The 19,034-nt window shown below is 51.7% G+C and overlaps 2 protein-coding genes and 1 long non-coding RNA gene across 8 annotated transcripts in view; 1 reads left to right on the top strand and 2 right to left on the bottom strand.

Annotated features, from left to right (window-relative positions):
* Positions 1–389: 389 nt before the first annotated feature.
* On the top strand, positions 390–3,559 carry LOC120825356 (uncharacterized). 2 transcript variants are annotated; one of them, XR_013450513.1, is made up of 3 exons: positions 390–625; positions 1,750–1,897; positions 2,380–3,559. It is a non-coding gene; the product is annotated as an uncharacterized LOC120825356 (long non-coding RNA). The 2 variants fall into 2 exon arrangements; XR_013450514.1 differs by having other exon boundaries at positions 593–823.
* Positions 3,560–3,654: 95 nt separating this feature from the next.
* On the bottom strand, positions 3,655–9,552 carry pex6 (peroxisomal biogenesis factor 6). 2 transcript variants are annotated; one of them, XM_078079603.1, is made up of 17 exons: positions 8,931–9,552; positions 8,019–8,645; positions 7,738–7,895; positions 7,561–7,644; positions 7,338–7,443; positions 7,135–7,268; positions 6,730–7,035; positions 6,457–6,643; positions 6,266–6,342; positions 5,960–6,077; positions 5,400–5,605; positions 5,242–5,303; positions 5,041–5,149; positions 4,718–4,834; positions 4,416–4,493; positions 4,060–4,199; positions 3,655–3,915 (listed from the first exon to the last, which is right to left on the bottom strand). In XM_078079603.1, exons 1-17 carry the CDS (start codon positions 9,447–9,449, stop codon positions 3,779–3,781), a joined length of 3,165 nt encoding a protein of 1,054 aa, XP_077935729.1. In that variant the 5' UTR covers positions 9,450–9,552; the 3' UTR covers positions 3,655–3,778. The 2 variants fall into 2 exon arrangements, with proteins under 2 accessions (XP_077935729.1, XP_040042775.2); XM_040186841.2 differs by having other exon boundaries at positions 6,730–7,038; positions 8,931–9,483.
* Positions 9,553–10,104: 552 nt separating this feature from the next.
* Positions 10,105–19,034, bottom strand: part of ttbk1a (tau tubulin kinase 1a) — a 30,233-nt gene continuing 21,303 nt past the window's right edge. For all 4 annotated transcript variants that reach the window (XM_040186832.2, XM_078079602.1, XM_040186831.2 and 1 more), the window contains 2 exons: positions 11,643–13,087; positions 10,105–11,543 (listed from right to left, as the gene is read on the bottom strand). In XM_040186832.2, coding sequence (XP_040042766.2) covers positions 11,138–11,543; positions 11,643–13,087 — 1,851 coding nt within the window. In that variant the 3' untranslated portion in view covers positions 10,105–11,137. The remainder of the gene's footprint in view (positions 11,544–11,642; positions 13,088–19,034) is intronic.

Raw genomic sequence — 19,034 nt, 5'->3', positions numbered from 1 at the left:
AGTAAAAAAAAAAGAATTTCATGAAATAGTCGTAGTGTCAAATCTCATAAAAAATCATTCAACAGTGTAGAATGTAATGAATAAGTCATATAAAAGTATAATACATATTACAGTATAGTGAAATAGGATCATTGAAAGTGATGAAATGAAAATGAATGAAATGATGAGACGAAAACAGTCAAATAAATCATAGTATACAATATTTAAAAAGGTAAAACCTTGTGGAAGAAGAAGCAGGAAGTTTCAGTACTTGAGTAGATGTACCTCTTACTTCACGTACTGGTGTGTAAACCCCCCCCCCCCCCTCCCCCCTCCTCTATGTACCGGGGGCGTCATGGCAACAGATGCCTTCTGCTCCCTGATTGGCTGCCTGTCCGTGATCACCCGTTGCCCTGTTTTGCAGTGTCAGAAGTGCTGAGTGGACCTCCCCCGTCCCTCCCTCCCTCTCGCCCCCCCCCCCCCCCCCGGGCCGCTTCATGGCCTCCTATTATGGAGCAGATTTGTTTTTTTTTCCGCGTCCCGGCTGAAGCTTCTAGTGCGGCAGGAAAAAAGTGCAGCGGGGATCATATATGTGCCTGTGCAGGGACGCCGGGGGCACAACCTAACAAATGTGTGGGGTCAACTGGTAAGGACCGCTCGCCGCTGTGTTCCTTGTGCGCGGGAGGGGGGGGGCGGTGGGGGAGGGGGGTAGCGAGTGGAGGTAGAGGGGCTGCTAAGTTGTGCGCTGAGGGTGGAGGTGATGGATGTGGACCACATCGACTGGGACCCACTCCATATATTTCACAGCCTCAGAGTGACAACTTTGACTCTTGATGTATTTCAGGCAAGTGCTTCGGTTTCCGCAGCTTAGCAGTACCTCTATTCTCTGCTGTGTGTGTCTGTGCGTGTCTGTGCGTGTGCGTGTGTGTGTGTGTGTGGGAAAATAAACTATTACTACATTTTGGGATGGAAGCTTGTGACGTTTGCTGCTGATGGTCAGCTGGTCTGTTGAGGGAGCTTCTCTCGCCCAACGGACCAGAAGCAAGTTACCTCCTCGGACTGTGGAGACCAAGGAGGAGGAACTTTTATGGGAAGAATCTAAGAGGACAAACGGGGGGGGAAACGGGTTTGAAGCTGCTTCATTCGACCCTTCTATCAGAGAAAAGTAACTGCAGAACAAAAGAAAGTGAAAGCAAACAAGAGGCTGAAAGTGAAGACGGTGAAGGAAAGGGTTTGACCAGAGCCGAATCAGCCTGAAGATGGAGGAGAAGACCTGGAGACGATCACATGACAATAAAGATCAGGAGGAGGGAGCTACACAAACAATGCCCCCCCCCCTCCTCGGCCCTGCAGGCCACAACAATGGCGTCAGCACAGTGGAGCCACATCGGCGCTTTGCTAGATTTCTCTCTGGCTCGTTTCAGCGGCACAAAGGGGGGGGGTTGTTGTTGTTGTTTTCGTGGCGGTCAGCAGGTCGCGACTCGTATCAACACACAAAGGTCGCGCTGCCCTTCGGCGTAAAGAAAACAAATAAAGAGGCCTGGAGCCGCCCTGAGGAGCGTCTCTGGTGCCAGGCTTCGGCCACGTGGTGAAGACGACCTCGGGGGTGTGGGGGGGTCAAAGGTCACAAGGGGTTTCCTGTTGTTGCTCTGGAGGCCCTGAAGATGTTCGGATGAGAGCAAAAGTCCAGAAGGGGACTCTGCTGTAGTTTTATACATATTGAATAGTATTTGCTTAACAGACTGTTGTCCCCCCGTCCCCCCCCCCCAGGTTTCCCAAGGGGACGCTACTGAGAAGCTGGCTCACCAAGTCGCGGCCCCGGTTGCTGCTGCTCATCGCCGGGTTGAAGAGGCCTCAGGTGACCCTCATGAGGAGGAAAAGGATGAAGCGCACAAAAGTAGCAAAGGCCACGTAAGCGGTAAATATGGCTTGTGTTGCATGGAGGAATGCTGACCCCCCCCCCCTCCCCCCCTCCCCCCTTTACCCCCCCCGCCCCCCTTCACCCCCCCAACGCCCTCACTGAACTCTGCTGTGGAGTAAGGCAAGCTAACTAGCTAACACACGCTAGCTTGGCATTACACAAATCAGCCCGTTAGTTCTTCTGGTTTTCTGTTTCTATGTTGTTCCGCAGCAGCAGCGTTGCATTGTGGGTTCCTCTCTAGCAGCTGTGGGCTTTTTTCATCCCCAGCAGTTTTCAGTTGGTTGAATCAAACTTAGAAAGTCAAAATCCCATTTAGATGTTTCACAAATGACGACACACGTTGGATTACAGTTAATCGGCTGTAACGGTTTCGTTTCATCTCTTTGTGTTCGTTTGGTAAAAACCCGCGAGACCTTTTTAAAAGCGACTAACAGCTCCGCCGCGGAGCATCAAAAAGCCGACGTTGCGTCTGTTTCCAGGACCTGCAGCCGGATGCCCCACTTCACCTGAGGCCCCGCCGGGGCGGATCCACGCGGACATGCAGGAGGCCCCGCGGGCCCCGTCGTCGCCCCCCCGGCAACGCGCTCAAACCCAGGAGCCGCAAAGCAGACGGAAGCCGGGGGGCCGACCACAGAGATTGAGACCTCCAGATTAATCCGGATTACGACCCCCCCCCGCCTGCTTCCATCATCCATCGTCGGAACCGCGCAGACTCGTGCGTCGCTCCCAGGCGAAGAGCGACTTTCCCCGCGTGGTCCACGCCGAGACCCCGACAGCTTCGTGTTCACCCAAGAGTCCAAACCAGCCGCTGATTAGACGCCGACTGCGGCTGCGTGTCATCGTTCCACCCGCCGTCAAACAGCTTGACAGGAAGACGCTCGTCACTGTTCAGTAGACGTGAAGGACTTCATTTTATTGCTGTATTTGTCACGAGCGTCGACTCGGCAGCAGAGGCACCGAGCCGAGATCCTCCTTTCGCTGATGTTCCGCTGAGCTTTTTGTGGGCCGAAAGCCCCAAACGCAAATATCATTAGTTAGTTAACTGGGGAGAGATTTGCACTGCAGAACGGCGGCCTAACGTGCGCTTAAAATCTGATTCATCTGAAGTATTTCATGGTTGAAATAAAATGGAAACACGTTATTTTGACCCGGTTGAGCCTCCCGTCTCATTTTGTTGTCGTAGCAACAGCTTGGACTTGAATTACTTTACTTCTTGTTTGTTTAGGACTCAATGTTCTTATTTATTTAAATAATAATGATGTATTTAAATGAGCTTGAATCAGCAGGTCCTGGAATTAGGACACATGATGGATGAATATATGTGAAAGAAGTAGATGGTTGATAACCGTTTGGTTCTGTAACGCTTTGGAGTAAATGACAACTAAACTACCCGTGTGTTGTATAAGTATCTACATCAATTTCACGTTTTTCTAAAACAGATTTGAAAAATCTCAATTTACAGAAAATGAACGGATTTTGTCTTCTGAAGTTTCATCTTATTATATTTCTGTGACCTGCAGTGACACAATCAGCATTTACGGATGTGTTTGATTCGCAGCTTCTTCTTGCTCTGCCCACTTGGATTTAGTGGAACTTTTTGACGTAAAAGAAAATGCTTCTGTTTATGACAAATGATAAAAATCTGCATGCAAATTTTAAGTCTTCAGAGTTTTTCTTTAAATCGTAACATTCCGATGCTTCTTCACACCTGGAAGCTTTCTCTAAATGTCTGTAAGCGGAATTAAAAACATGAGTCAGCATTAACATCTGTATTCATAAATTACATTTCACAAATTAGATAAAATAGCTTCTTGTTTACATCATTTACATACTTTACACTGGTCATTTTCATTAAACCTCCTGCTTCATCATCAGTTTCTACTTGGCGGTGAGTTTGTGTTGAATGTTTTTGTATCTCAGCAGCTCTTTGTGCGAAACGGACGGCTTGAAGTTCTCCAACGCTGAAGAGAAATCCTCCACGGAGACGAGGACGGGAGTGTCCTCCGAGTCCAGACCTGAGAGAGAGACACGCGTCAAGAATTTCCGCCTGATTTGTAACCATTTTAAAGGATTTAGCTCCTCCCCTAAGTGACTTCCTGTACACCCGCCCGCTAAATACTCGAGAACCTCGTCAGCTCTCAGAGGACGCGTCTTCCTACCGTCCTCGATGAGGACGATCTTCCTCTTGATGGCGGCCGTCATGGCGTCTGAACAGAGGGCGTACAGGTCGGCGCCGGTCATGTGGTCGGGGCAGCGATCCACCACCTGCTGCAGGTCCACCGCCGAGTCCACCTGGAACCTGAACACATGGTTTGTTTTGCAGACAAACACTCAAAACGTCCTGAAGTGATGAGCTGCAGGAACACAGAGCGTCTGGTGAGCACGATTACACACTCTGAGCAGCTGCAAAACATCTGGGGAGCAGCTTCCCCATCGTCACTCTGCTGCGGGTCCAGATGTGTAATCGTGACACTTTTTTTTTTGTACTTCATTCCGCCGGGCGGCGTTTTCTCACTTTCTGAGGACGGCCTGGAGAACCTGCAGCTGAGACGCTCGGTCCTCGTTGATTCCGACGTAAACCAGTTTATCGAACCTGAAGACAAACGAGCCGGTTAGACTTTTACTTTGAAACATTATTCTGAGGTTCATGGGAACGTGCATGAAAAGTAAAATCTCATTTTTATTTTACTTCAGGAGAGACTTCCCCCCCCCCCCCCCCCGAGTCATTAAACATGTACATCAACATGACAGCAGTGATACCGTGTGTGTGCGTCCGTGTGCGTCCGTGTGTGTGTCTGTGTGTGTGCGCATGCTGACCTGCCGGGCCTCAGCAGCGATTGGTCGAGCAGGTCCGGCCGGTTCGTGGCTCCGATCACAAAGACGCCGACGGCCGACTGCAAAGCGTCGAGCTCGGCGAGCAGCTGAGACACGACTCTGAGCGGACGGATTCAAATCAAACTTTATTGATCGAGAAATGAAACCAAATCGAATAAGACCGAATTTAAGCGAACGCAAAGCAGCAAAATGAAAGGTCACATGGTTTGTTTCTCGTCATGCTGAAACAAAAGCGTTGGATTCATACAAAAAATAAAAAAACATCTCCATCGATGTAGCGGGGATCCTAAAGCACACACACACACCTGTCCATCACCCCTCCGGAGTCTCCACTGCGCCCCCTGCTGGGAGCCAGAGAGTCCAGCTCATCGAAGAAGACGACGCACGGAGCCGCTGAGCGCGCTCTGCTGAACACTGACCACAACACACACACACACACACACACACATCAACATGATGAGCAGACATTGAAAAACACCAGAATGATTCCCTAGAGGGAGACGGACCTTCTCTGATGTTCTCTTCGCTCTGACCCACGTACATGTTGATGAGCTCGGGACCTTTGACGCTGAAAACACACAAACGGGCAGAAGGTCACGCGGGACGAAACGTGCATCACAGACACCTGCATGCTCCTGCCCGAGGGAGGAGGAGGTGCTCCTACCTGAGGAAGGTCATGGAGCACTCGGTGGCCACGGCTTTGGCCAGCAGAGTCTTCCCGGTCCCCGGCGGCCCGTAGAGCAGCACGCCGGTCCGGCTCAGTCCCAGAGAGAGGAGCTCGGGACGCTGTAGAGGGAGCTGAACTGTGTCCAGGATCTCCTTCTTCACCTGCTGCAGACCGCCGACGTCCTCCCAGCGCACATCAGGGATCTGCACGCACACACACACACACACACACACACACACACACACACACACACACTTAATTAGTTACGTTCATTGCCTTTATTCAAGGGTCGTGAAGAAAGAAGTCAAGTAATAAAAGCACATTTAACACAAAAAAGGTTTAATATATAAAAAAATTTTGCTGCAGATTTTGCTGCAAACCATGAATAGTAATTATACATAAAGAATAATAAAATGTCTAAAAAGTCTTTATAATTGGTCCTTTTATAAGTAAACTAGTTTGAGCGCTTTACTGAAGTATTTCGTTTTTTCAAGATGCAGTGATTCTTTATGGCCACTAGAGGGCAGAACGCCTGTAGGAGGCGGCAGAGTCTTCACCTTGGGGGCTCCGATGGCGGCAGACTGGGCCTCCTGCAGGGTCTTCAGGGCGGAGCGGAGGTCCTGGTTCAGGAGCGTCACCCCGCTGGCGCACAGATCCTCCTCCTGCCGCCCGCCGCTGCACAAAACACACACACACACACACAGCCGGACACTGATACACACTGTAGGACAGTGATACACACTGTGACCGGTCACTCATCTCTCAGTCTGTACACGTGCACAAGATTCCCACCGGCAAAAAGCAGGATAATGCACATTGGAGACTTTTATTCTATTATTATCATTCTCATCCTGTAATCTCACCAAGTGTGAATCAGCCTCCTGCAGGCAGCTCGACCGGCCTCCGCTAGCAGAGCACTCAGGTCCCCCAAAACAAACCCCTGAGGAGGAAGAGATTCATTTTAAAGCACTTCAATTATCCTAAAATGTGTATTAACGTTGTTGTAAATGAGCTGATGGTGATGGAATCAGAACGCGATGTTATCGTGACCAACCGCGGTGAGCTTGGAGAGCCTCTCCAGGTCCACGTCCCTCCCCAGGTGAAGGTCTCGGCTCAGGCTGACCAGCATGGAGCGCCGCTGCTCCTCGGTGGGGCTCTCCAGCGCCACCTGGTGGATAAACGCCGCCACGGCGCCGGCAGACAGCCCCCGGGGTCTGTGGGTCGTCGCCACCACCGCCACACTGAAGGAGAAACGCCGCGTTAGTTGTTCCTCTCTGGCTTTCTCCTCCCTGTAAAGCACGAGGCCGCGAGGCGCGGGGGCGGCGACCTGGCGGGGGCGCCGTGGAGCAGCCGGCAGAGCGCGGCCTGGACCCTGCCGTCCTCCCTGGCGTCGCCTCGAGGCCTGAGGAGGAGCTGCAGGTTGCGGAGCAGCAGGACGCACGGACGCAGCGCCTCGGCCCGCTGGAACGCCGCGCTCAGCCGCGCCTCCGAGGCGGCGTGGGTGTCGGCGCACGCGCTCACGCAGTCCACCTTCAGCAGGTGGAGGTTGAGCCTGCGACTCGCCGCGCTGACCGCCGTCGCTTTGCCGCTTCCTGCCGGGCCGTGCAGGAGGACGGTGCAGCCCGACAAGGAGCTGCTACGAGCACACAGAACACCGGCGTCACGGATCACATGACCACACGCCCCATCCCGCTTGCCCCCCGCCCCCGCCACAGGCACATGGGCGCGTTACCTGTGCTGCAGGTGTGGGAGGATGATGCTGCTGAGGACCTCCACCGTCTTGACGAGGCCCGGCGGAGACAAGCTGCTCCACAGAGACGAACCGTCCACAGAGAGGCAGGGGACGGCGCTGCTGGTCGACGCTTGCTGGACACACACAGGAAGTCAGCTGCCAGGGATACGCACTCTGATGAAGGTCAAGAGGTCAATAGTCACCATGTAGAGTGAAGTGTGCAGTCTGTCAGCCAGGTGAGCTCCTCCTCCTTCTCCTCCGTCCGGCGACGGACAAACCTTCTGCACTCTGAAGAACAGCACTGGACACCTGGCAAAAGGTCAAACATCATTTAGTTTATTTATTACAGGGAAAAGTAAACAGATTAAAAGCGTCCTATGAAATAAGACATTTCCCGTGACGCGTTGGTGGACGGGTGTGACGTACCGGTGTATCCCCTCGCCGTTGTTCTCCAGCAGGTCCGGGTGCTTTTCAGCTGGAACGGCCAGGACGTCTCCCTGTGAAACCAGTCTGCACCGAGAGCAGCATACAGACATTCACATTACCACACGGCGTCAGCGCGGCGTTCTACAGACGTCCTGGTCTGCGACCACGTGAGCCGACCTGGGCGCGCGGAAGTGTTCCGACAGCAGCTCGTCGCAGCAGCCGAGGTGGTTGTACAGCGGAGACGCGAGCGGCTGGATGTGAAGCTCGCTGGCGAAGGCCGGCGAAGGAGAGCGGCTGCAGCTGTCGGAGCGCCGGGGGCCGGGCGGCCTCCACCTCTGAGACAAGGGACGCGACGGGTCACCGGGGGGCGGGGGAAAGACCACGAGGCTATTCGGCACTTTTTCATCCATCAAAGTTTACGGAATCATAATAAAAAGTGTGTGCGCGCGTCGGAGCACCTTCATCCTCAGCGTGCAGCCGCCCACGGGCACCACGTCTCCCTCCGTCATGTTGAACCACAGGGTGGCGGATATGAAGCCGACGTCGCCGTGATGCTGCAGCTCCGGACTCTGCGCCAGATCCACGACCAGCACGGAGACCAGCCGCTGTCCGCCGCCGCCGGTGGGGGCGTCGGCGTGACCCGCGGGGGCTCTGGGGGACCCGCCCGGCCTCGACAGCGTCACCCACTCCTGGTTGAACAGCCCCAGCCGCAGCAGCAGCTGTTTGCTCACAAACACGCAGGAGTCCGGGTCCGCGGGGGCCCCCTGCCGACCTTTGACCCCGAGCCACCGCCGGGCGTCCACCACCCGCACGTCCACCCTGCACTCCAGCGCCTGCAGGAAGCCACAGAAGCCCGAGCCCAGCAGCTTCCTGTTGTCGAGGAGGGAACGGCCGCCGCCGAGACCGTCGGCGTAGTGGGCGAAGTCCGACACGCACAGCGCGAGCGGCCTGCAGGCCGGGGGGGCCGCCGGGGGGTCCGCGGGCTCCAAGCAGTCCGTCAGGACCAGAGCGGTGTCGGGGGTGATCCGTCCCTGAGTTACAGGACTGCACTCCAACACCAGCAGCTCCATCAGCTGCTGCTCCACCTGCACACGGAGGAGGAGGCGTCAAAGCAGCGGATCTCAAGGGGGAACTTCATGCACGACACCAATCATGTACACTTTTAAAGTTACACAACAATGTTTTAGAGCAAACTCCATGTAATAGTGTCTCTAGCGTGTTGATTAAAGTACAGTTTCTACGTTTTAATTCGGATGCCGTGACATCCACTGGTGACGTAATATAACGTAACATTCACCATTCAGAGAACTAATAGGAAACTACTCCAGCGCAGTACGGTTTTAAATTTTGCTTGTGTCCTTTTGTCTCACCTGTCCCGGGTCCTCTCCCAGCAGCGGGTGTCGGGGCAGCAGCAGCGGGTCTCCCTGCCGGGCCAGCAGCCACTGTCCCGGGCGGCAGAGCTCCAGCAGCCCGGCGGTGAAGTGCTCGGCCGCGGCCCAGTGGAGGCTCTGCCTGCTGCGGGCTCCCAGCACCAGTCTCCGCAGGGGGAGCGGCTCCAGAGCCCGGACGGTCCCCGCGCCGCCGCCGGGGAGTCCGTGGTGCCGCAGGAAGAAGCGGCTGGTGAACACCCGGACCCGGCCGGCGGACCCGGTTCCGAGGGAGTCTCCCGCTTCCCGGTCCGCGATCTCCTCCTCGGTGGTCGGGTGGACGCGCAGTAGTATGCCCGGCGTGCCGGAGCCCGGAGGCCCGTGCGGGGTGAAGAGGACGGTCGGGGGGTCGGTGTCATTCCGGAAAACCGAGTCCAGTTGCGTTTGGAGAATCAGAACGTCCAGAGGACTCAGATACGAGGGGAAACTTTCCAAACAACACAAATCCATCTGCGCCGCCATCTTCGATCTGCGTCATTTCCGCTGTGACGTTGTAGTTTCCGGAGTCATCACCGCCACCTGGTGGACGTCCGGAAGAACTACACACAGAACTGCTGCTTCCACTGATGATGATCGTGATAATATGTTATTCTGTTTCGTTAGACTGATGTGTGTTTAGTTTACAGTGACTGTCAGAAATATACAAATGCTGTAATATTATTTCCTACTCCGGAGCCACAATGTGGCGGGCAGACAACTTGACAACACAATGGTGACTTTATATAATACCTGCATGGAGTCAATGTAAAAAAACGGTGTTCTGCGTCTGCATTTAACATTTTAATTAAGTAAAAGATGTATTTGCATCAAAAATACAAGAGCACTAAAAACACATAATGGAAATTTGAAAAAATGATAATTATTGATGGATTACTCTTTGATATTCATATTATTTTTCACCTGGTTGGGGCAAATTTCAGCTACTTTATGTACTGCTGGGTGGATTAGCGTAAAACATTATAACGCAATTTATTAGCTAATTCATATTCTATGTTAATTTGAACCTACTTTGGTTTGGCTACTTTTGTGTTTGCACTCGAGTTGGACCAGATCTGGATTCTGTGGATCCAGATCAGGTCGCTGGTTTTAGTGAGAAAAGAAAGACAAGACGCTCACACACACGACCAAGACTTTACTTCACAGCTCAGTGCCCATCAACCCCCAACAAACACAACACGGGCTCCGACGACCATCACACCTTACGCACCGTCAGCAGAATCCAAGCAGGTACGACTCCCTCTCACGGTTGACCCTGTTTTTCTCATGCGTAGGAAACAGGCAGAGTGCCAACACATCAGAACAGGTTGAAGGTTAAAGACTTTACACTTTGCTTGGCAAGATAAAAAATAAAGATGTCTTTATGGCAAATGATTCTATTATATACAATTCTGAGCATAAGGAAAATAAAAACACCCAGAAAATCGAATGATTGAAGCATGCCCGTTGTCACACCATGAGGAGGAAGAGGAGGAGCAGCAGAGCGATTTATTTTGTGTTCACATCCAACTTTTCTTTCAATTCAAGACTATAGTAAGTACAGGATATAGTTAGGAATCCATTATCATATTAGCATTATTCGGCCATTCAAACCAGCCCAATTTGGTCCTTTTTTCGCCTGTTCACCCCAATAGGAGCAGGAGAACAATATCAAATCATTTAAAGGTACAGATTTATGCAAATCTTTTTTTTTTCCTCTTTAGGGATTCGACGTATATGTGATATACTTCACCATGCAACCAAGCAGGGTACTGTCACTAGAGGAGGAGTATAGATGTGGACGAGCTGGGAGTAATGTGGAAGGTGAGGCGTTCTGAAGCCGGACTTGTTAGAGGCCACGATTTCTCAGCTCCAGAAAGACGTTGAATCGGGGTTCGACGAGGGCGCAGCAGACGATCCGCAGCACCTGGGCAGCGACGCCCTTGTACGACGGTCATTCTAGATTACTGGAAGCCCATGAAGATAGTTCGGCAAGCTGTCCTTGGCACACAAAAGAACAAACGTGGTCCGTGTTGATTAACTTAATGGAAGGAGGCGACTGTCTACAGTCACAGTCTAACGGGGAATCAGGTGAGAACCTTTGAGGCGTAGCGTGTCCGAAGACTGATTACTGATTATACACAAACACGTCTCGGCTCCCGAGTCTCTTTGTATTATCTAGCGGGCGCCACCTTCTCCTTGGCGTGCGGCTTCCCCTTGGCCGCCCCGGGCGCTCTGGGCCTGGTCCTGGCGGGCGGCGTGCCGGAGGAGGTCTGGGCGGTGGCTTCCTGCGAGGCGCTGCGCCGCATGGCGGTCGTAGTCCTGGGCGGTAGCACCGGGACGGTCGGGGTACGCACCGAGAGCGGCTGCCTGGACGGACACGCTCTCTGAGGGGAGGGGCTGTCAGTCCTGCAGTGATTGGAGCTAAGGCTGCGCCGGGTGCCAAACAGGACCCGCAGGGGCATCCGAGGGCTGCCGGACGGGCCGGCGGATGGACGGGCGAACGAGGACGAGGACCTGGGGGCGGCGGGTTTGGATTTCCGTTGAGTGCTGACAGTGTTCTGTCCTATCTTCTGATTCCTGTGGACAAGAGGCACAATCTGAGGTGTTATTTGCTTGAAATTCTGCAGAAACATTGAATCAACTTACGAAAACAAGACAGGAGGAACGCAGTCGTACCCGTTGGCGAAGGAGGACGCTCCTTTGGAAGTGCTGGAGTCCGGCAAGGAGAGCGGGGAAGGAGCCGCGGCGGCGAGCACGGTCGGCGGCCTCTTGATGGGGGTGACGGGCCTGGGGATCCTGCTCCGGCACTCCTTGGAGCCCTGCTCTTCAGTCGGTTTGAGACGGGTGCCCCTGCGGGACTCGTCCAAGGTGTGCGTGTCCTCCTCGGAGCCGGCGGTGGACAGAGTTTCAGAAGCCCTCCGACGCTCGTCGTCCCCGGAGGACATGGACGAGGACGTCCCGGAGAGCATCCTCCTCCTCATCCAGCGGCCCTGCTGCTTCTGGACCAGCACGCGCGCCAAGTCCAGCTGCCTGGCCCGCTGCTGGAGCCGAACCCGGGCCGAGAGGGAGGAGGACCGCTCCGAGCCCGACTCCTCCTCCGAGATCAGCACTGGGATTCGGCTTCGGATCCGGGGTGGTTTCGTGGAGGCCGGTGGTTCCGATCCGGGGAATTGAAGCTGGGCGGCTTCTTCCCCGGGCGATGGCGGTTTCTCGGGCTCCTGCGACGGATCTGTGGGTTCGAGAACCGGCGACGCGGCTGCTGGGACGGGCTCAGACGACCGGACCAGAGCGGGCGACGGGACGTCCTCGGTCTCGAGGCGTTCGCCGACCGGTCTGGTTTGTTCCAGAACGGACTCCTCCGGGGGCTCTCGCGTCTCCGCCACGTGCTCGCGGGCGTCGTCCTCTGCGGCCGACGCCTTCGAGGTGTCGTTCTCCCGGGCAGAGTGACCGTTGGAAGACATGACGTTGAGGTGCGACGTCTCTGCAATGTGGATGAAGGTGCGCTCGACCTTGGTGAAGGGCGGCGACGCGGGGGCGATGGGGGTGGACGGCCTCAGGTCCGACCGGAGAGCCGGGGACGAGCGGCCGGCGTCGGGCGGTTCGGGCGGTGCGGCCTCGCCCACCAGGAGGTGGCGGTCGCCGCGGGAACCCAGAGCGCACGGCGTGGCCAGCTCCGCCTCCAGGGCGTGATCGCAGCCGGAGGGCGACTTCCGAGTGTCTCCCGGCGAGAAGAGGACGAGGGTTTTGGAGGCGTCCTCCAGGTCGGGGTCCGCGTCGGCGGCCGAGGCGTGCTCCCTCTGGCCCCGCTGGTCCTCGGCCATCAGCGTGGAGGGCGCGGCGTCCTGGCTGCGCTCGGTGCTCTTCTGACTGGCCTCGCTGTTGGACTCGCTCTTCGTGACGTCGTCGTCCCGCGGCCCCGGAGCCTCTTGCACCTCCTCGTCGGCCGCGGCGAAGCTCCGGCGCTGAGGAAGGGTACCGGTGAGCATGACGGCGAGGAAGTCGGCCCTCTTGACCTGCAGCTGGGGGAGGATGTGGAAGTGCTCCTTCTCGTCGCTCTGGCCCTTTGTACGGTAGTCCGGCGAAGGCGGCGACAGGTTGGTCTGCTCCGTGGGCGACAACGCCTGAAAAAACCCATAGAAAACAAGCTTTATTATTACAACTGAAACAGATGAAGCTCATGTATCAGATATCACTCACACCGATGAACAAAAGGCCCCAGGCAGCAAAAAATGTAAAGAAAAAATAAGACGGCAAAATGCAGGAATAGTCAAGGTCAAGTTCAAATACAGATTCATTTATATCAATTTAAATGACCTTAAGATCCACCACTAAATATGTGTTGCCTCCAGCCTTTCTTGACCGATCTAGAATGCGTTTGGTTGGTTCTTGACACGCTTCCTGGTTCTGTTGCGGTGGAGTGACGTGTTCATCTAACCGGTAACAAAGACGATCGGGACAAACTGATGTATTTGCCCCCAAAACCATTTTAATGTCATTTTGGTTGTACACAAGCTTTTCAAGATTGTCTAGATTACATACATTGATATAAAAGGCACAAAAAAATGCATTGCAGAGTTTATCCTTAGACAGCACGCAGTCTGATGTCAGGTGATTTTCAAGTGTTTCCCTTCATAAAGATTTAACATACAGCCTGTGCGTACATACTCAACCCCGCTATCTATCATGCTATTAGAGATTAACTGCAAACCTAATTACTTTCTACATTTCTGTATATATGTACATTTATTGTTTGGATTTACAAAAAGTTTAAAATACATGCTTTACCTGTAAATTATACAAGCAGTACTGTACAATCATCAAGTGAAAAAGAAACGCGTACGTGTATTTTACAAGCGAGCGAGACTGACGGACTTTTAAGACCGAACTGAACGTAAACTCGGCCATTATTGCAAAAACTTTTTGAGAAAGCGTTTCGACATTTTACAAGAAGCTGTTTGTTCTCCTCGGGAGTCACGTGACAGCTGTGCTGAACAAGCAGGCTGAGCGGGTGCACCGGTAGGCGCGCGACGTGCTTAGCTTAGCTTAGCCTAGCCTAGCCTAGCTTAGCCAGGAGGTCTGGGCACGCTGTGGCTAGTGGCTGAACACAGCGTTACGTAAGTGCTGAACTCACAGTCCAGACGGCTCCTTGGACTAAAACCTTGGACGCACGTGAATGTGTTAGCTGAGCTAGCTGAGCTTCCTGCCTTTGTGCTAAGCTAAGCTAAGCTAAACACGTCCTGGACCTCCGTGCGGGAAACGCAGACGTCTCCTTCATCTCCTCGGAACGACCAATGTCCGACTGAAAGGGAATTCTTAACAATATGTGGATGTTGCTTTGAGAATAAAGTGTTTCAGGAGGTTCAAACTGACGTGACTGAACGAAACAAACATGGAGACTTAAGTTCCTTTCTGAAGACACAGTGCAGCTTGTTCTCTCTGCAGACATTCATATCCGTACATCTTAACCCTGTTATTCCATCACGATCAGCACTAACATCAAATGTGCAATAGAAAGGTGAAGGAGCGTAATAAAGTTTTTTTTTCCATTTATATTTATTTTATTGTGATTCATGAGGTAAATATTCTTTGTGGCAGACGGTGAAAATGTTTGACTCGAGACTTTTGACAGTTCTAAATACGCACTCATCTAGTTTTGAGGTAAGTTGCTGAAGTGAAGCTTTAAACTCCTTTACAGTTAAATGTTTACTTGCTGAAATCAACTGAAACCAAACGAAAATCTGTGTTTTCAGTTTGATCATCGCGTGGAGAAGCAGTTTGTCCAACAAAACACATCGGACTGCTTTGTTTTGGGAGGCCGGCCATACTTTCATTTGTTCAAACACTGAGCTTCATCGAATGAATAATTGGAGTCATTTTAAAACGTGCACAAACATAATGGTTTGGAGGAGTTTTCAACCCTTTTAGAGCTCATGGGTCTTCATTCCATTGTTTTGACCAGTTAAACATCTGCAAAGGGCCCATTAACCTGACAAACTCTTTTAAGCTCAGAACAAATCAATTTAATAGCTTTGCCGACAGCTAAAGGAAGTCGTTGAATCAAATGCTACAGCAGAAATGAGAAATAAAAAACATCTCATCCACCCAGAACTGTCGACTCATTCAACCAAATGTGAAGAGGTTTTAAAAGCATCATCACCGCCTCAACTGACCCGCAAAACATGACGTGAATGTTAAAGGCTCCATCTGCATCTCGTCCTCCTTTCCGACCCGCGAGCATCCCGCCCACTCGCAGTGGCAGTTATTTACAAAAGAAATCACAGACGGTGTTTTTCAGTCAGAAGTTGTATATTCACTGTGTTTTTGTTGTAAATACAGTACAGTGTTTTACAGTCAGAGGTGCGTGTGGTACAAACAGTAGATGTCATGCAAAGAGGGGCGACAGCCGCTGTCGTCTTTTATTCTCTTCTCCGCTTCGGCGCCGCTCTGCCCCGCCCGGGGGCCTCTGACTCACCGCGGGGGACAGAGCGGCGACATTTTGCCAGTGACAATCCTGTACGGCGGGGCGGATCATTTCGCAGGGCGTGCAAAATAAAGTTAGCAGCTGGTCCACTTCATACATTCTTACAAGTGGTTGTACTTTAACGCTACGCTAAATATAAAGATAAAAAAAACAAAGAGGCGGGACGCCCCCCGAGTCGGCGTTGAAGCAGCATGAAAGCAAAGCGAGGTCGTCTCGGATGAACCTCGGCGCGGACGGACGAGCGAACGGAGACGCCCCCCATCCCCCCCCCCTCCCGAGCTCAACGAAACGGCCGGCGGTGCATATTTACGTAACAATGTAGCCCTTGAACACATCGAGAAAGAAACCGTTTCACTGGACAAAATGGCCGCCCTGGGGCGCGGCGTTAGCGGCGGACGGACGTCAGACGGGGATTCACAGCACTTCACAAATGGTTTTAGATCTTTTAGCGAAAGCCTCGTTCTCTCGGGATGAAACAAGCGCCGACTCAAAGTGTGCGGCTTCGGGGACGTAATGGAGAGTAGAAGAGCACGAAGGTAAAAGTCGTCTCAAGGCCGATGCCCTTCAAAATAAATCACTGTTCTTCGGCGTTTCGTTTTGTTCCACTGTCTTTGTTTAAAAGTGTGCAGACACCATTTAGATGGTGATTAGAGCCAAAGACAGTTAAACCAATGAAATCAAGCCAATGGACGGAGGTTTTTGAAACTAGACTTAAACAAACTGTTCATTTAGTTCTTTCTGGTATTCCACTCCAGTAGATGCAAAACACCCAAAGAGGAGGTCGTTTTTTAGAATATAATTTCAACGTCGTCAACCTTGGTGCTGGTCGCAAAAACACCCAAAACGTCCTTCTAAGACGTTTACGTGGAACAACGGCTTTGAAAACAGAGACGGTTTACAGGTAGCTTGTTTCCTATCGGTCACTGAAATAACGGTTTTCATCTATTTAAAATCTCGTCTTTGTTGTGACCTCTCACATTTAACTTATTGCATCTGTGTTTTGCATCCGTACAAAGACCCCCCCCCCCTCTTCAATCGACTTAAAGTGCAACAGGAGTTCAGCGTTGGGGGAACATGTGAAGGAAGAGGAAGCTCAATGGAGATCAGACGTGATCCAAACACACGGCCACATGCCAGAAAAACCTCAGAGAAACACGCAAAAAACACGAAGAAATGGGCCTCCTTTAAAAACCCCTCAGTCATAACTGTTAACCACCAAACCAACACAACAGCCTAAACATACGATCTGACGTCCTTTGGGTTGTTGTCCTACGTCACCTACGGCTCCTATTGATTGCATTTCCAATTAGTGATCCTCGTGAATGAAACGGGATCGACTTCGTCCTCTGGAAGATCTGGAATTAACTGAAACGCGACAGACGTGGAGCGATGTGAGACGACAAACTCGTGGAGCTTTGAGCAGATGAGTTTTTTTTAGAAAGTGTTTTGTCTTTCTTGAGATTATGAGTTTAATAAAGTGCTTTAATCGGAAGAGGATGTACTGAATCTTTTTATCCAGATAAACACCCCGATCTATACTAAACTCTTCTCTGTAGATGAGCTGCTCATTAAACAGTCGGCAGCTCTCTGCTGAAGGCTTTCTTCAGCGTGCTAACGTGCTAACAATGACAGCGCTATCCTGCAGATGTTGAGCAGGTGGGATGTTCAGCACGCTCAGGTCAGCATGATAACATTTGGCAATTAACACAAAGTTCAGCTGAGTCTGAACGTCATTCCTTCAGCAGCTGTTGTGGTCGTGGTATTTGAATTATTGGACACATCAGAATCCGTCCAATCGGTGTTGAGATATTTCCCTCAAATACACAACCGTCAAATCGCCTAAATCAGAGGGATTCATCCTCTGGGGAACATGAATGTCTGAAAAAATTGTCAATTGAGGTGACGGGATGAGACGTAATGAGCCAATGAGGTCACAATCTGCAGATAAATCACCACGGCTGCAACAAGTGAATCCCCCAAAAAACACCGAAAAAAACAAAGCGTTTGTGTAGCTTCTCTATTGCTGGACGTCACGTTTAAGAGTTTCACCTTGAACAAAGAGACGTCTCTGCTGCATTGGGGGCCACATTGTTACAACATTCAGCAAGAAAACTGTGAGATAAAAAGTCTTTTTTTGTGATTTAGGATTTTTTTTTTTAATTAACGTGTGTCATCTAATGTCAATTTGTTTCGTTTTTTTGTTGTTTTTAGTGTTTTGTGAAACATTTATACAAAACGAGTATTGTGATGACCTTTAATTAATTGTCAGCTATATTGTTGTTGTTTTAGTGAAATGTTTTACGAAATGTCACTCGTATAAAACGTTGCTGCGTTTTATTTTTTCCTTCGAAATATTTGCACTCGCGGGCCACCGTACTTCCGCCCGGCGACCGAGCACGCTAACAGTTTCTGTCTCACGGGCTGAGTTTAGAGTTCAAAGTCATCACACCTTCACCAAACCTCCTTTTTTCACAGAGAAAACTCACACTTCCCTCGTCACACAAAACATTTAATGAATCAGAGCGAGACGTCGGGGTCACTGGTTCGGTGGCGGTGAGGCGGTGTGTTGATCGGTGGACACGGTGACTGGACGCCGGAAACGCAGACTCCACAGTCTCAAAGGTGCAAAGAAAAGAAGAAAAAAAAAAAAAACAAGCTTGATCGCCGGGACGACCTGCATTCCTCGACGATCGCTCCTCCATTCAAGCAGAATAGAATAAGTGTAAAATAAAATGCACAAACACTGTAAAGCTTAACAGTCCGTCAGCGGCCTCACGCCGTTTCCTCTTCACAGACACGAGGAGATGTTTAGTTTCACACCGTTTCCTCCGGGTTGGCGCCGTGTGCAACATCGAGTTTTCAGAGAGGCTTTTCAGAGTTTATTGCATGGAAAATATTTCCCGTTTTCCCCTCGTCTTCTGTTCCTCTGCTCGAAAAAGTAGTCGGTGGAGCTACGTGTGTGTGTGTGTGTGTGTGTGTGCTGCTTCGTGCTTCGTCATATGGCTTGTTGAGTTAGATGACCACGTGCCGTCATCATGGCTCTACATCATGGCGCCTTCACATTGGTGTGTTTGTATATGCAGAGTCACCAGGCGGCGAAAAACCAGCTAAGTTCCTAAATCAGTTTGTCCGCTTGTTCTTTTTGAAAAAGTGGCGCCCCGCGATTTCCACCGCAAATCCAAAATATGCCCTCACAGCTTAGGAGGCCCTAAAGGTCGGCGCCGTGGGATGTGGCGGGCGCTCGGCGCGAGGTCAAAACAGCGACGCAGCCAGAAGCTGCCGCGTTACCATGACGACGCGGTGCCGCAGCTTCACGAGGGCGTCGGAGAACTACCGTGAAGCCAAGTAAAGGCGAAAGGCTCCCCCGCGGAGCCGGTCTGGACCTTCTTGGTTACCGTGGAAACATAAAAGAGGACCTGGTCCCCGTGTGGATGTGAAGGGCACAACTCACAGAAACGCGTGCTACACACTGGCCCTTTAACAAAAGACCAAATCAGGAAGCATCTCTTCATTAAAAAAATGTCTCTTTGGTCACTTCGGACTCTTTGTAAACACTAAACTGAAATGGAATAAATTTTATATCTACG

The sequence above is a fragment of the Gasterosteus aculeatus genome, chromosome 9 (assembly GCF_964276395.1).
Source record: "Gasterosteus aculeatus chromosome 9, fGasAcu3.hap1.1, whole genome shotgun sequence".
In the NCBI taxonomy this organism is placed as follows: Eukaryota; Metazoa; Chordata; class Actinopteri; order Perciformes; family Gasterosteidae; genus Gasterosteus; species Gasterosteus aculeatus.
Note: the sequence above shows the minus strand (reverse complement) of the source record. Positions and strands in the feature narration are given on the sequence as shown.